At 57.8% G+C, this 15912-nt stretch overlaps 1 protein-coding gene across 1 annotated transcript; it reads right to left on the reverse strand.

Moving 5' to 3' along the window:
- Window positions 1-48: 48 nt before the first annotated feature.
- On the reverse strand, window positions 49-5486 carry LOC125918490 (echinoderm microtubule-associated protein-like 1). The gene is made up of 5 exons (XM_049624475.1): window positions 5223-5486; window positions 5008-5131; window positions 4711-4815; window positions 2618-2646; window positions 49-2197 (listed from the first exon to the last, which is right to left on the reverse strand). The coding sequence occupies exons 1-5, from the start codon at window positions 5413-5415 to the stop codon at window positions 1881-1883; spliced, it is 768 nt and encodes a 255-aa protein (XP_049480432.1). The 5' UTR covers window positions 5416-5486; the 3' UTR covers window positions 49-1880.
- Window positions 5487-15912: the final 10426 nt, after the last annotated feature.

Consider the following 15912-nt stretch of genomic DNA (forward strand, 5'->3'; position numbering starts at 1 on the left):
CCCCCCCCCCCCCGCTCATATTTCTGTCATACACTCATCAGAATCCCACACGGTTTAACTTGGTATAACACGGCTTAACTGTCTCCCCAACTAGAGTATCTGCTCCGGGAGGGCAGGGATCTTTGTCCATTTTGTTCACTGCTCTATCCCTGGAGTCCAGGGCCTGGGACTGAACAGACATAGGAATTCAGTATCTGATGAAGGAATGGCTGACCCTCCCCTGTTCAGAACTTTCTATGGCTCCTCCCACTGGCCTGCCTGGCCCCTTCCTGGCCCCAGTAGGGCTTCTGCCCTCCTGTGCTCTCTGATCTTGGAGTTCCTCAAAATGCCAAGATCTTTAGTCCAGGCCTTGGCACTAGCCTTTTCCTCTGCCTAGTACATTCTACCTGGTCACCTCCTCAGAGCTGCCCTCATGCTCACCTCCTTCACCGGCCTCATGTCACTTAATAATTACCTGGTTAATTTGTTAACTGTCGCTATTTCCCAATGAGGCTGTGTGCTCCCAGGTGGCCAAGACTGGGCTGTTTCATTCACTCCTATAACTCCTCCTCTGGAAAGCCCTCCGTGACCCCCAGGGCTGGGGCAGTTGCCCTTCTGGGTTCCCCCATCCCAGCCCTGCTCACTGTGGGTTATCACTATCAAAGAGTCTGTCCCCACACTCGACTAGGGGCCCTAGGAAGGCAGGCTGTCATGATGATCCCTGGGTGCCCAGCTCGTGGCCCCAGATGTTCAGAAAATATCTGAACGAATGCTGCCATACGGGTCTCGACCCCACAGAAATGGTCCCGCCCTGCAGTCATTTCGGAGATGGGGCATCCGAGGCCCACACTGAGTTTTGCAGTCTCAGCTGACCCCACCTGGCATAACAGCTTAGGGTGCTTTGATTCTCATAGATGTTTCCGGCTCTCTCGAAAAGACTCTGGGCTCCAACATCCCTGCCTCCACTAGAGCGGAAATCAAGGCCGAAAGAAGAGGACGGGGCCTGGGTCCCTAGGCTGCTGATCTGGAAAAAGCGTGGGCCACGGAGGCAAGAGTTCTCGCCCCAGAACTGGTCTGACTCCCGAGGACAAGGCTCAGTCCTTTCCTTTGGACTCAGCTTTGTCGTCCAGACAGTGAAGGCAGTAATTCCCGAGCTGCAGGCGTCAGAGGGCTCTAGGAGGCCACGGGTTGTACAAATACACTCTCAATGCTACAAAAGAGAAGGATTGTTATCATTCGCCGTATTTACACATAAAACAATTTAGAATGGCGCCTGGCATCTAAGTCCTCAATAATGAGCAGTTATTCTTTGATCAGTTCCTGTTTGTGGGGCACACGTCATGAGCTCAGCACCTTTATACCTCCTTTCCCGGCTCTATGAATCTGAAATCCTGAAACCCATTCTTCAGAGGACGCGGCTGAGGCACAGAGAGGCGAGGTGATTTGTCCAGGATCACACAGCCCAGCTGGGCTGGGGTTTCAATCCAGGTCTGCCAGGCTCCAAAGACGGGGCCCTTAACCATTTCCAACTCCTTCTGTTTCTCAGATACACCTAGGTCACTCCGGCCACAGAGCCCTCAAACCTGCCATGCCCTCCGTCTGGAACATTCTCCTTCTAGCTCTTCCTATGCTGGCTGTTCAACTCACAGCTCAAATGCCCCCTCCTCAGAGAAACACAGTGACTCTTCCCACATGACTTTAGGTTCCTGTGTTCCCAGCATTTATTACTTGGCTGGAATCACCGTGTTTATTTAATCACTGGCTTCTGTTATCGTCTCTCTCTTCTCCTTTAGAAGGTGAGCCCCAAGTGACCAGGGCGGGACTGTAGAGGAGAATCTGACATATGGAAGGCCCTCAGCAAACATCTGCTACTTTAGTGCATCGTAAAAAGGTCATTTCAACTAACCTGCTTTCCTCGGCACCGCCCTGACCCCAGGGTCATCCTGACCCCTGAGGCCACAGGGGTCTGCAAGTGTGATCCACTGCAAAGACCCTCTCTCCCGCAGAAGTCCCCTACCAGAAGGGTGTTTGTCTCTTCCAGACTGGGGGATGAGGGGCAGGGAGGAAGGGATTACAGCAAAAGGATACACCCAGTCCAGCTTGAGCCGGCTGGAAGGCAGCTCAGAGCGCGCGTCGAGGCTGTAGGTGGGCGCCAGCTCGGTGGGAATCAGCATTGGCACAGGGCGCCCCCTCAGGAACATTTTCACGGAGCCCTCCTCTGCCAGGACACCCCCAGAGGTCAGGCGCCGCCACCAGCCCGCACCCCAATTCCCTCTCCCCTTCAGGCTTCACTCAACAACAACAACAAAAATGCATGGAGGGGCACCAGGGTGGCTCAGTCCGTTAAGCGTCGGACTTCAGCTCAGGTCATGATCTCCTGGTTCACGAGTTCGAACCCAGAGGCAGGCGCTGTGCTGACAGCTCAGAGCCTGTTGCCTGCTTCAGATTCTATGTCTCCTTCTCTCTCTGCCTATCCCCTGTTTGTGCTCTCTCTCTCTCTCTCTCTCAAAACTAAAGATATAAAAAAAATTTTTTTAACGCATGGGGAAACTGAGGCCAGAGAGGCAAAGGCTCAAACAGCCACGTCTCCTGACCTCCAGCAATCCCCAACCAAGCTCCTCCCCCTCTCCCCACTCACCCATGCTGAAGATAACTTCTTTGGTTTTGCTGTCAGGAAAGGGGAAGAAAAAGCGCTCTAATTAGCAGACGGGTCTGAAAAGGGGAGAAACCACTCCCCTACCCCACCGCTGCCCGGAGGTCTCTGATGAATAATGGGGGCCGAGTAAGAAGCGGAGCGCTGCCTCTCTGCAGGCCGTGTGCTTTGCTCGGTTGATCTTGCAGAGCCTAAGACACAGGCCCAGAGAGGCAGTGATCGCCAAAGATCACACAGCACGAAGTGGCAGGGACGCGATCCTGGAAGACGGGAGTCACCAGGGACCCCTCCCTCCTAATCAGCACCGCTCTCCCGGAGCTCCCCACCCCCAGTCCCACGGTGCCCCAAACTTCAAGCAGCAAGGGAAGCCGAGAAGGTTTAAGGGAAGGGGCGTGTCTCCACCTTCCCTTCGCCGGCGGAAAGGGGTGATAGTCGCGGACCTGGGTCCCTGGCGAGGGTGGGGGGAGCCCCGGATCCAGGCCCCGGGAGTGCAGGGAGGAGGGGGGCTGCAAGAGGGTCTCACCCAGCTCCAAAGCTACTCATGGCGGCGGCTGGCGGAGCTTCGGGACCGGGGGTGGAGCCGGGACGGGCTCCGCCGCTTCCGGCCCTGGGAGGCGCCCGCGCCGCCGCGCCCTGCCCCGCCCTCCGCGGCCGACCCCGGGAGCCGGCCGGTCATTCTGGGTCTCAGATCCCGGGCTGGGGGGTCCTGATACCAGGCTCTTTTGAGGGGGGGGGGGGGGGGGGGGGGGGGGGGGGAGAGTGTTGTTTGAGAACAGGACTAGGGGGCGTGTCTGCCTGAGTTCAAACCCCAGCCCTGCCACTTGCTAAGCAGTGTGGACAAATTGCCCCACCTCTGCCTCGGTTTCCTCCTTTTAAAAATGGGGGTAAAAAGAGTACCCACCTCGCGGGGTGATTGCGAGGATTATATTGGTTAATTCATGTCAAGTGCCTGGAGTAGTGCCTAGTACATAGCGTCATGGACGTGTTTGCTATTATTTGAGTGGGGTTGAAATGTGTGGTTTTTGACCCAGTTCCTGCCTTAGTTTAGCCCCCAAGCCCACTGCATCTAGACTCCATCCTTAGGTTTTTACTCTGCCCTGGGCTTCAGGGTGGTCCAGCCTCCAGAGAATTGACCACGCCCCACATTCTGACCACACCCACCTCCCCTTCCGATCCGTCCCCAGAGTTGACACCTCTCCTGATAATTGACTGCCCCTCCCCGGCCCTCTCCGCGCCTCGGGTCCCGCCAGGCATTCTGACTACTACCACTTTACAGAAATCCAGTCCCTGAGTTGAGTCTGTTCAAGGCCTCCAGGTTGGCCCCGCCTCCTGGTATTTGACCACGCCCCCTGTCGCCCCTCCCCTCTGGTCTTGTCGCAGGCTATGCTCCACCAACTAGCCTCTGACAAGCCACCAGCCGGTATCGAGCCCAGTGACCCCCACCCCAGGTTCTGATTCTGAGTTGAGTCTGTTCAAGGCCTCCAGGTTGGCCCCGCCTCCTGGTATTTGACCACGCCCCCTGTCGCCCCGCCCCGTCTCTGACAAACCACCAGCCGGTATCGAGCCCAGTGACCCCCACCCCAGGTTCTGATTCTACCCAGGCTAACACTCTGGTCATGCCCTCCAATTCCAATCATGTCCCCGCCCCCCAATTCCCCTATTCCCTGCAGAAATTCCCTTGAAGCTTCTGCCCTGGCCCCACCCCTGAGACCCAACAGGGACTCTTTTACTTAATGGCCACGCCCACAAGCCTGGCTCCTCCCTCAATTTCCACTCTGGCTCCACCCAAAAGACCCTAACCATTCGCTTCCCCGAAGTTCTAGTCCAGCCCCTTAAGGCTTGGCCACACCCCCCCAATGCCGGCAGAGCCCTTGCGGGCCTTCCTCTTCGCCCGCGCTCTCTTAAGACTGGTCCCTCCCAGCCTCGGCGCTGTCCCCGCATTCTGAACTAGATGGCCCCGCTCTACGGTACCACCTCGTGGCCTGGGGCATCACCCGAAGTTCCGCATCCCCCCTTCCAAACCAAACTGGTGTCCTGGCCTCACCCTCTGTGACAGGACCCCCACCCCAGACACCTACCCTTCCTTTTTGGCGCTGCAGTTGCTGCTAGAAGATGTGGTGCGGCTGCGGGGGTCCTCGCGGCGCACCGAAGCCAGGCGCTCTGGTGACAAGCAGCGGCGGGCGCTACGAAGAGAGAGCGCATTGTTAGGGCGGAGCCTGTGAGGTTAGCAGGCCAGTGTAAGAGGAGGGCGAGAACCTCCTGGCACTTGCCATTGCCGGAGTTCGGGCCCCCGAGCCCATCCCTCGCCGTATAAACAGCCTCTGTCTCCCATATGGTCTTGGAGGAGGCTAGAGATCCAGGCTTCTGTGCCTTACCTGCGCCCAGAGGTCGCCTCCTTCTTGGGGGAGGATGGAGAGGTGGCATAGCCGCCCACGCGCCTCGGGGGTCCCGCGCCATTGAGGGGGGTCCTGGTGGGAAGGCCTTTCAAGAGCTGGCACACTGGAGGATGGGGTTCCGGGACAGAAGTAGTGAGTGCGAGGTCCGGGTCCCGACGTCTCCCCATCTCATCCCTCCAGTCTAGCAAAGATACCTGAGGCCGTGGTGCCTAAGCGTGGAGGCGCCCGGCCCTTGGGGGTGCCCCTCGCGCGCAGCGCAGCGCCCTGCTCTTCGCACGCCCTCAGGCGACGCAGCGCGTCAGCCAGCGCCGCCTTTAGGACCGCCAGCTCGTCTTCCTGCAGCTGCAGCCGCTGCTCCAGCGCCGACACGCGGTCGTCCACCTCCATGCCGCTCGTGCCCGACAGATTGTCATCTGGAAGGAAGGGTTAGCGCTGGCTGCGGAGACCACTCCGGAGCTCCAGGGCCGGAGGGGTCCGCCCCCCACCCCCACCCCTCTCCCCCCTTCCCGAGTTAAGGCGAGGCCAGCCACTCCCCCTTCCTCTCCCTCGACCTGCGGCCGGGACGCTCAGAGATGGGCCAGGAAGAGGGTTACGAGGGGGAAGGAAATCCCCAACGCTCTCAGTCCTTTGCCCCCACACTCCTCTGCCCGCCCTGGAGATGTGACCTTAGGGAAGTCCCTTACTCTCTTATTTTCTAAGATGCTCCGAGTCAGGAGCCTCTCAGCTCTGGTTTTAAGAGTCTATGACTAAGATGCTAAATATCTACGAGTGATATCAGTATTTGTTTTAAACGACACCAACTAATTCCTGGTGACACCAACGTTCTAGAATTGATCCCCGATACTCTCTGACGAATATCAATATTTTATCCCTGGGACTAAAGTTCCCTTTCTGTTTCTTAAGACTTCCCCAGCTAAAAGGTGATGCCTGGTCCCTCCCATTCCCCTTCTCTCCTCGCCGTGGGGTTCGACCCCAGAGAGTCAGTTGCAAGGACAGAGTTTCTGCGGCCCCTGGCGGTAGACTTGGGGGTTGCAGGCAGCGCATCTCAGACCCGGGAGACCCACTGGGAGATGCGGGCGGGGATCCGGCTGCCAAACTCTAGCCGGACCCTCTCTCCTGTTCCTCTTTTTTTTTTTTTTTTTAATCGCTTCTGTACCCCACGCCCCAGAGTAGGCTCTCCCTCTCCTCTCCAGCCCATGGTACGGCCAAATAACTCCTCCATCATCCCCCAAACCCACACCTAGCCCATTTCCCCCAAGTGGGAAGAGCGGATGACTGAGGCATCCCTTTCCCCTCTCCCTCCCAGACCACTCATACCCAGACTCATTGCTGGCCACAACTGAGGAAGACCTGGCTCCCAGCCGGGTGGAAGTGAAGGTAGTATCATTAACAGGGACGGGGCGTGGAGGTCGCACCTGCCATCCCGAGTCGGAAGGCCGCCCCCCCCGCCCGCCCGCCCGCCGGGCTCCGCAGTGCAGCCGTCGGTCCCTCCCCCCCCCCCCCCCCACCCTAGCGGCCCAATCGCCAGCCCGGCCTCGCCCGCCCTGCCCCCCACCCAGCGCCACTATGGTCCGGTGCCCGGACCTGCAGAGGAAGGTGGGGGCCTCCCGAAGTCGGAGGAAGGGAGCTGTCAGGACTGAGAACTCGTAAGAAGAGGGAATCTCGGGGTCCTGCTGGTATCCCGTTTTCCACCGGAGGAAACTAAGAACGGAGGTTGGGGAGGCGCGCGGAGACTCGCTAAAGGTCACACGGTCATTAAATGAGGGGCGGGAGGGCCCAATCACCTAGTTGTGCCAGGCCCCCTCCTACCCACCTTTACAGATTCGACCCACCCCCACCTCCCCCAAAGAGAGAGAGAGACAAATTAAAACGTTATAGTGAGCTTGCGTGTGACAGGCAAAACACTTAGCAAAACACTGGCTCATGGTAGATGCTCACTAAAGCCAGAATACAATGAACCATTATTATGGTACCTACTGTTCCAGGCAACTCCAGTAATGGTGGGATTCCACCCGTTTTAGGAGGAGGGGAGGAGAAAGGGGATTGAGGCCCAGAGAGATGAAGTTACTTGTTCATGACACACAGCCTTCCGGCAGCAGAACAGCCAGGCTGAGGCATCCTGCCTCTTAGAGGGGCAGAGGAGGACAAAACAAACATTCCGGTCCTCTGCCAACTCCAGTGTGACTGGGGGGGAGTGAGCCCACAAACTGGAAGATAGTCTCCTCTGGGGGGGGGGGGGGAGAAAAAGGGATAGCATTCACCTAGGTCCTTCAGCCCCCCCCCCAGAACGACCAGCTGCATCTTGAGGCCTCGCCCCGTCCCTCCACCCCAAACTCAAGTCCTCTACTCCTTCCTGAGCACTCCCCCAGCCCTTTTGCCCAGAGACCAGCTCTGGTTTCCCACTCGTCCGCTTCTCCCCTCCCCTCTGCTCTGCCTCCTGCTCCCCCTCATCTGGGCCTGACACAGTGGCCTTTCTGGAAGGAGGAAGGGGTGTCTAGGAAGGAGGGGTGAGTCCCAGTGAGTGGGAGTGGTGGGGGCTGAGGATTTGCAGGTAGAGTGGAGGCTGAACCCTCTGGTTATCCTGCCTGGTCCCACACGCTGCCCACAAGCCAACACCAAATCCCACCTCCCCCTAATCTGTCAGTCCCTCTGCCAGAAAGAAGGGGGAGGGTCCCAGAGGATTGAGAGGGGATAGGGTAGAGTTCCAGACCTTCAGGCCTACCCCCTTCGACCCCAGGCTCCTGAAGGTTCTGCCCCCTTCTCTCCATCCGGCCACCTCGGGAGAAGGGGAGGGTCGAAGCGGGTGGGGGACTGGGATCAGGGTTTTGGGGCAGGAACCTTGCTCTGGGGTCAGGGTCCACCTGGGGGGAGAGAGGAAGGTCTTCAGCAAGGGGCGAGGATGGGGACTTGGAAGGAGGAGGTTGGGGCAGGAGGAAATGGGTCCAGCCCTGGGCGGAGCCAGGGTCGGAACTGAGGAGGGGTCTCACCGTTGCAGTATTGAAGCAGCGAGGACGTGTCGTAGAGGCCGCAGAAGGCCGGGCCGCGCTCCGCCATCGCCCCGCCACAGCCACCGCCGGCCCCCCCCGGCCCCAGCCTGGGCCCGGTCCCCCCCTCCAGGCCCTGCCTCCCGTTGCCATAGCAACGCCCTTCGTTCCAGCATCCCCGGCTCGGCCCGCCCGGCATCAGGCGGCCGGCGCCGGGCCTGGCACCGGGGTCATCCCCCAGGATGCCAAGAAAGGGGGGTCGGGACACCCCCTGCCAGGCCCCCGCCTTGGACACAATCCTTGGACCGGGATTGGTTGAGCCTATATCCCCCTAGGTACCGTCTGGTCCCGCCTACAGTCTGCGCGCATTCTCTCTAGACCCCCTCCTCGCCAGTTCAGGACCAATGAGAGGCTGTCGCGCAGGCCCCTCAGCCAATAGGGATGCAGAAGGATTGGAAGGGGCAGGGCTTTCGCTGCTTTTCAGCCTAAAGCTCAGCCCCGGGCTGTGAGAGGAAGATAGGGTGGAGGAAGACACTCCCATAACCCCAAAACCTTCTCCTTAATCTTTCGCTGAGTTTCCCAAAAGCCCCCTCGCAAGACCAGGGCCTGACCCTAGAGCCTCAAATATGCCCAGATATCCACCAGCTCCGCCCTCGAACTCTTATTCTTCGAGTCCTTGTTTATTAGATGTAGGCCCGCCCCCAAACTCTTAGCTCCACCCCCAGAATCCCGCGGGAGCTGAAGTTCTATTCCGGCCCCAAGAGCCTTTGGCACCGCCCCCAAAGCCTCCGAGAGCTACAGTACTTCGCTCAGAGCCCTCGGCCCCGCCTTCTTATAGGATTAGCTCCGCCCCGGGATTTTGACTCCTCCCCCCCCAAGTCTGATACCCCTCCCCAACACTTCCTTCCTCTTTCTTATGGGGGAGAGGAGGGTCCCCTTAGTTCCCCCCCTACAGCCCTCAGCTCCCACAACTTCATTATCCAGTCCGGGTTTTGACATAGGCCCAGCTGTGACTCCGGGAACACTGGCGGTGTCAGTCCGTGCCGGCTCTGATGTTGGGGGAGGAGGGGAGGGCAGAAAACCTGACAATGGATTTAAAGAATGGCGGACCACCTTCCCCCAGTCCCCACTGAGGGTCAGCACCTAGACCACGTTTTATAGGAAGAAGCGAACCCAAAGCGGGAAGAGACCTACCTCAGGACACACAGGCTTATCCTGAAAGCACTGGGCTTTGGAATCAGATGGACCTGGGGTTAAATCCTGACTCCGCCAGTTTCTGGTTGGGACCCTGAGCCTCAATGTCCACATCTGGAAAGTGGGCGGTCATATCGTGCCTCTCTCATTCATTCAAAAATGGCTTTTGATTTAGCAAAGGGGGGGGAACAGGGGCGCCTAGGTGGCTCAGTTGGTTAAGCGTCTTGACTCCTGATGTGGGCCCAGGTCACGATCTTGGGTTTTGTGAGATCGAGGTCCCCCTGTCAGCCTCTGAGCTGATGGCACAGAGCCTGCTTGGGATTCTCTCTCTCCCTCTCTCTCTCTGCCCCACTCGTGCTCTCTCTCTCTCACTCTCTCTCAAAAATAAATAAACTAAAAAAGTAAAAATAAACATTCATAAATAAATAAAGGGGGGAGGGGATCTTGATGGATCTTGCAGGTTGATGGAGGAAGTAAGCCACCATGCACACGATAAATAAGTAATAATAGCTAACATTTATGAAGCCCTTACTACATGCCAAACACTCAGTTATCTTCACTGCCAGCCCTATTTTCACCACCATTTCGCAGATGAAGACATAGGCTAAGATAATTTCAGAACCTTGTATTACAGAGATAAGGAGTGATGTGATCAAGGATAAGAGGGTGAAGCTAATTCAGGGAGAGTGGGGCCAGGGTAGGTCTCTCTGAGGAGGTAACATCTGAGCTGAGCTGTGAATGACAAGGAAGGAATTATGCACGAAGTTGGGGGGGGGAAAGCTTTCCGAGCAGAGGCATCAGTAGGTGCAAAGGTCCAGAGGTAGGTATGAGTTTGGCATGTTCCTGGGGCAACAAGAAGAAGCCTGGCAGGGCTGGGGCCACAGAAGGAGAGGAGAGCGGAGGGTAGATGAGGTCAGGGAGGAGATGGGCCCACAGATACTCCAGGGCCTAGAAGGCTGTGGGAAGATGTTTGCAGTTTGGTACTGTATCCTCCGTGAGTCACAGATGTAGATTACACACGAGTACAGTGCCTGACACACGTAGGCTCACGTAAATGATGGCAACTCCTGTTCATTTCCCAGCGAACACCCACTGTGTAAGGCACCAAGATCAATAATGGGTTCAAAGCGATGACCAAAGTAGATGTGGGCCATCAACATCCTGTGATCACAGCTAGTTGTGTTATTGATCGAAACAAAGCAGGAACCCACATATCCTGCCTCCCCAACTCCCACTTCTCCCACCCTCCACCTCCGTGAGCTCAGACGCTAAGAGAGGGCAAGTCAGACTCCTGGTACAGAACTCCACACAGGCTTCGGGCTGATATGGACTGCCCCCAGAGGGGACACTAGTGGGGGCCCAGAGTTCAGATCCTGCAAGCTCCATGTGTTGGGGGAGGGGAGAGGAGCCACGGGCAGAGGAATTTAGCCTGGTAGGTTATGTGCTGGGGGGGGGGGGGGTGGGGGCGGAGAGTGACACACAGAGATAAGCCCTCGAGGGGGGGTCGGGATCCATGTGAGCGCAGTGACCTTGGCCAAATAGCTTTTGCTTCTCTGCAAAACGGGAGCCATTCCAGCACCCAAGTCCCAGGGGAGAAAAACAGGTTCAGTGAGCTCAGGCCTGTCAAGTGCTCAGCACGGTGGCTTTTGGGTACAACTAATGGAGCCAGTTTTATTACAAGTGCTTTTGCAGGGAGATGTCAAAGGCCTGGAAGACAGGAGTGGGGAGGAGAGGGCTCTGCCAGGACTGAGGGGGCAGGGCTTTCGGCGTGGCTTTGTCTTTTCTCTCTGCCTCCAGGCTTCCTTCGCCACTCTTCTCTCTTCTCTGTCTCCCTCTGTGTCTCTGTCTGGAAATGGGTTGTTGATCCATCACTTATGAGCTATGTGGCCTTGAGCAAGTTACCTCCCTTCTCTGAGCCTCAGTTTCTTCATCGGGAAGATGGAGATGGGAATACCTCTGCCGCAGGTCTGTTCCGAGGATTAAATGAGATGGCACGTGTGTGAAATGACCAATGTCTGGTACCTACTGTTCTTACTATAATTATTATTACTGCTACTGCAGTAACCTCTGTCTTTCTGATTCCTTCTTCTTTCTTTGTGTTTCTCTTCCTACCTTGCCTTCTGTTAGTCTGTCTCCCTATTTGGGTCTATGCCGGGGCTGGGAGTTCCAAGGGGGCAGGGCCCCGGGACCCCTAGCACTGCCAAGTCCAGGGCCTGATACATTAAAAGTACCCAGTAAAATGAACAGAACCCTGCTCCGTGCCAAACCAGTGTTGGGCGATGCTGGGGACCCACAAGCGACTGAGATAGCCCCAGTCCTGTCCTCACAGAGCTCACAGTCTGGGAGAGGAAGTAGTTATTTGTTGAATGGATGGATGAATGGATGGATGGACGAGCACATAAATGAGTTAACTTTGAGGTGGGCTTGGGATACTGGACAAAATTTGAGTGGAGGCACTTGAGGCAGAGAGTACTGCTAGAAAAAAGGTCAAGGGCCCGGGAAGAGTCTGAAGAGCTGGGACATCTCGGTAAAAGGGCTGAAGAGGTCAGCAAGGGCCTTGGAGGCCAGGGAGAAGGAGGCTGGGCTTCCTTCTGAGGGCACTGGGGAGCCATGGCAGGTTCTGAGCTGGAGAGGGACAGGGGCAGTTCTTGCTTTAGCGTGATCACTCTGGCTGCCTGGCTGTCCTATGGGAAGACGTGCAGATGGAAAGAAGAGGGTTGCGACCGGGGTGCCCTGGATCAGAACTGGGTCTACGGGAAGATACTAGAAACCTGGAGGGAAATGCCCAGGCCAGCCGGCTCTCCTGGACACCAGGAAAGGGGCTTCAGGGCTGGCCCCGCCACCACCAGGGGGCAGCCAGGGCTACAGGTTTGAATCTCTCAGTGTGTTTTCCCAGGGTGGGGAGGTTTACACCTTGCTTTGGAGGTGGGGGGGGAAGTTGGAGCTATCTGTGGGGCCGGCTGAGAGCCCCTCTGCTCTCCTGCCACCACCCTGGCCCCTTGGGCCCCTGGAGCCCCCACCCCACCAGCAGGAGATTATGTCAATACAGCCCCGCCGCTTCCAGCCAGGACAATATTTGTCCTCAGGATCTGGGGAGGTCGCTATGGAGACGGGGCTGCAGGGTGGGGGGAGCACCCCCTCCCGGCAGAGGGCGAGGGGTGCTGGGCATCTCTGCCTCATCTCTGTCTGATTGTGTCTGAGAGTTTCCCCCCATCCTGTCTGCCTTTCACGTTTCTCTCTCTGAACCATCTCCTCATCTCTGTCTCTGTCTCTGGATACCTGTCTGTGGGTCTCTGTCTCTCAGGCCTCATCTCTGTGGGTCTCTTGCTCTGTCCTTTACTGTCTCTCTCTGGGTCCCCAGCTCTATGCTTCTCCGTGGCTCTAGCTCTCTCTGGGTTTCATGTCTCTGTATCTTGGTCTGTCTTTGGGGCTTTGTCTCTGTCTGTCTCTGGGATCCCATGTTTGTGTTTGTCTCTCTAGGCCCCTGTCTCTGGATCGCTGTCCCTTTCTGCCCCTGGGTTCCTGCTTTCTCTGGATCCTGTGTGTGTGTGTGTGTGTGTGTGTGTGTGTGTGTGTTTGTGTGTGTGTGTGTGTGTGTGTGTGTGTGTATTTCAGGCCTCATCTCTCTGCAGTCCTGAATCTCAGGGGGGCCATCTCAGCCTCCCATTTCTGGCCTCAGTCCCCACAGGGTGCCCCCTGTCCCCATCTCTCTCTGCCTCATTTCTCCTGTACCATCTGCTGGCACACCAGGCCCCTGCCTGCTCCCCACAGGCTCTGCTTGGCTACAGCCCCAGCGGGGAAGGCAAAGACCTTCCAGCTTCTTCCTCACGACCCCACCTTGCCTGACTGCCTCCTTTGGGGGTGGGGTGATGACAGGCACAGAGACCCAGGACCTGGGGGGAGCAGAGGGCCAGGCAGGGTCCCAGGCACCGCCCCTCCTGTGCACCCTGTGCTGGGTTGTGACCGGTTCCCCCGCAGGGGACCTCCAGACTCTGAGGGCTGATGAGAAGCTCCAAAGCCACAGCAGCGTCCTGGCTGGTCACCTCTCCTCACGGCCCATTTTTCAGGCTCTCTCTCCCTCCACCCTCCCCCGTCTTCCTCTCAAAGTGGCCATCGCTCAGTTTCTGCATGTTCTCTCTCCCTCTTCCCCTCCTCCTCTGTACCGCCCCCTCGTTGCCTCTGTTTCTCCCTCCTTGTCTCCCTGTGTACTTTTCTCTGTTTGTCTCTTTCTCTCTCTGTCCCTGTCTCTCTTGGTCTCCTTGTCTCCATCTCTTCCTGTCTGTCTGTCTCTGGTCTCTCTGGACCCTTGGTTTCTTTTCCTGTCTCTCTCACCACCTAAATTCCACTCCACTGCTCCCCCCTCTTCTCCGGTCTCTCCTCTCCCCCTTTCCAGCCTCCCCACTACCTTCCCAGCTCTAGCTGGGCACCACCCCCCCCTCCAGGCTCTCTTGGGGCCCAGGAGAAACGCCCTCCCACCCCCAGCCTCTCCCCGAGGTGCTGGGCTATCTCAGACCCCTCTCCCTCTCCCCCCCGCCAACCGAGCCTTTCCCAGGACCCAGAGGGCGCCAGGAATGTGGGGCAGAGAGCAAGGAGGCCACAGCTGGAGGCCAGAGAGCCAGGACCCCTCCCGGTCACCCCTTCTCCCAGACTTGTCTCCTTCCAGCCCCTGGTGCTGGACCTGGCCTCCCCCTACTCCCTGCCCCTGCTGGGGCCTCTGGGCCTCAGTTTCTCCTCTGCAAAGTGGGCAGACTCACCTCTGCCCCACTTATCTAATAGGTCCCGGCGGGGGGGGGGGGGGGGGGGGGGGGAGGGTGTGCTCCTGAATGTTACTAGTTGACTAACGTGCACGAAGTGTGTCGCAGTTTGTACTAATGAGGGATTTGCACCTTGGGAACTGGGACTCAGTTTCTAAGGCTTCCCCCCGTCCCGTACAGACGTTTTTAGGCAAAGGAAGAGACTGGAAGCGGAGACCATGCCAAGGTGTGTGATTCTGTGGTGATGGGGACCACGAGACCCTGTGAGCCTGTGGGTTTTGTGTCCTCGGGATGTGGCTGTGGACCCTGGTGACTTAAGTGAACTGTAAGAGCATTGGTGGGTATGGTTGTGTGACCTGTAGGTCGTGGCATTAAAGGATGATGTGACAGGGTGAAAAGCCACATCACGGTGGGTTTATGTCACCGACAGTCATGCGTGGAGCCTTTGCTGTATGCCCGAACCTGTGCTGAGTGACACTGGGGACCCAGCGATGACCGCAAGGCCCTGGCCAGGTCCGCAAGTTGCCATAGGCCAGTTGGAGAGACAGAGGTGTCTGTGACGTGACCTAGTGATTGTGTGACAGTGCATGTGACTGACACGGTATCCCCGGGGCTTCGCGAAGACGTGACTGTGTTGCTAGGTGAGTGGAGGGGTCTGCACCCGGGGTGCACGTGACTGTATCACCGTGGATGACTGTCATACCTGGGGGGAAAAGACCTTGGTTCTCTGAGGGTGACCCTGGATTACACAGCTGTAAATGACCGGCGGAAAAGTGTTCAGGGAGCCACAGCGTGTGACCGTGCTATGCCTCTCCATGGCTCAGTGGATGGGACCTCGTGTGACACCGTGTGTGGCTGCGTGACTGCGGTTGTGTGTGACGGCTGGGTGCGATGGGTGGGACAGCGTGACAGACTGTGACCCCGGCTCCCTGGCTGCTGTTGCACGTGACTCTGAGCGACTTTGATACTCACACGCCACTGGCCCCCTGCTCTGGGTCTCTCCAGAGCTCCCCCCTCCTACTCCCCGGCCCCGCCCTCTCCCACCACCCCGGGCTGTCACCTCCTCCAGAGCCCTGGTGAGGCAGTGGAGGCAGCAGCAGAGGCAGCCACAGCGCCCTGGAGTGAGTGACCAAGAGCAGATCTGGGGACAGGTGAGGGCTCCCCCAATCCCAGCCCGTTCCCCTGCCCCTATGTCCCGCTCGAGTCTCTGGGTCCCTCTTTCTCTGTTTCTTAACCCACGCCTTGCTGTCTTTGTCTCTCCGTGCCCACGGTCTCTATCCTCCTGTCTGTCTCTGGGTATCTCCGTCTCCAGGTCTCCCAATCTCTGTTCAGCCTATCGCTGAACCTTTATCTCTCCTTGCCCCATTCTCTGTGTCTCTCTCCATGTCTCTCTCCCCTCTTTGTCTCCTTGCCCACATTTTTGTCTTTTTCTGTCGTTTGCTCTCTGGTCGCATTCCCCGCAGTCTCTGTATTTCTGTTTCATCCATTTCTCGGGCTCGTCTGAGATCTTCCCCTGCCCACCCCCCTTTCTCTACATGGTGCTAATGTGCCAGGTATTGGGGTCAGACGCATTTCCAGGCATCTGGGTCCCCGCAGACCTAAGCCCAGGCTCTGACTCCTCTCTAGTCCCTAGGGAGAGGGTCGTTCCATCGACTCGGCTTTCTCCGGATCGGGCAAGGTCTATAAGGTCGAGTCCCCATCTGTCATTTGAAAACCCCGTGGGCTGGGAGAGTGGGAACTCCGAGGGTCCTTTCAAGCCCCGTGCCTGACGATTTCTGTGACCTCTTCTCCGAGGCAGTCCCCAGGTTTCCCAGAGTCTCTAGGTCTAGACTCCGGGTGACATTAGCGCTTCCGCCCTGTCGAAGCAGCTCTAAGGCAACCGCGCCCTCAGCAAACACCCCCCTTCCACCGCCGCTGCCCCAGCAACACTTGGGGGCGGGCCTGGGGATCAC

This window comes from Panthera uncia, unplaced genomic scaffold (assembly GCF_023721935.1).
Source record: "Panthera uncia isolate 11264 unplaced genomic scaffold, Puncia_PCG_1.0 HiC_scaffold_891, whole genome shotgun sequence".
NCBI lineage: Eukaryota > Metazoa > Chordata > Mammalia > Carnivora > Felidae > Panthera > Panthera uncia.

Bases quoted from the DNA above. Each gene is read 5' to 3' on its own strand.
- LOC125918490 (XM_049624475.1), bottom strand. From the start codon at position 5,415: ATGGAGGTGGACGACCGCGTGTCGGCGCTGGAGCAGCGGCTGCAGCTG. The intron at 2,647-4,710 runs GTAGGTGTCTGG...CTTTCCTGACAG, and splicing joins TGCAGCGCCAAAAAGGAAGG to CAAAACCAAAGAAGTTATCT. The intron at 2,198-2,617 runs GTGAGTGGGGAG...GTGTCCTGGCAG, and splicing joins AGAAGTTATCTTCAGCATGG to AGGAGGGCTCCGTGAAAATG.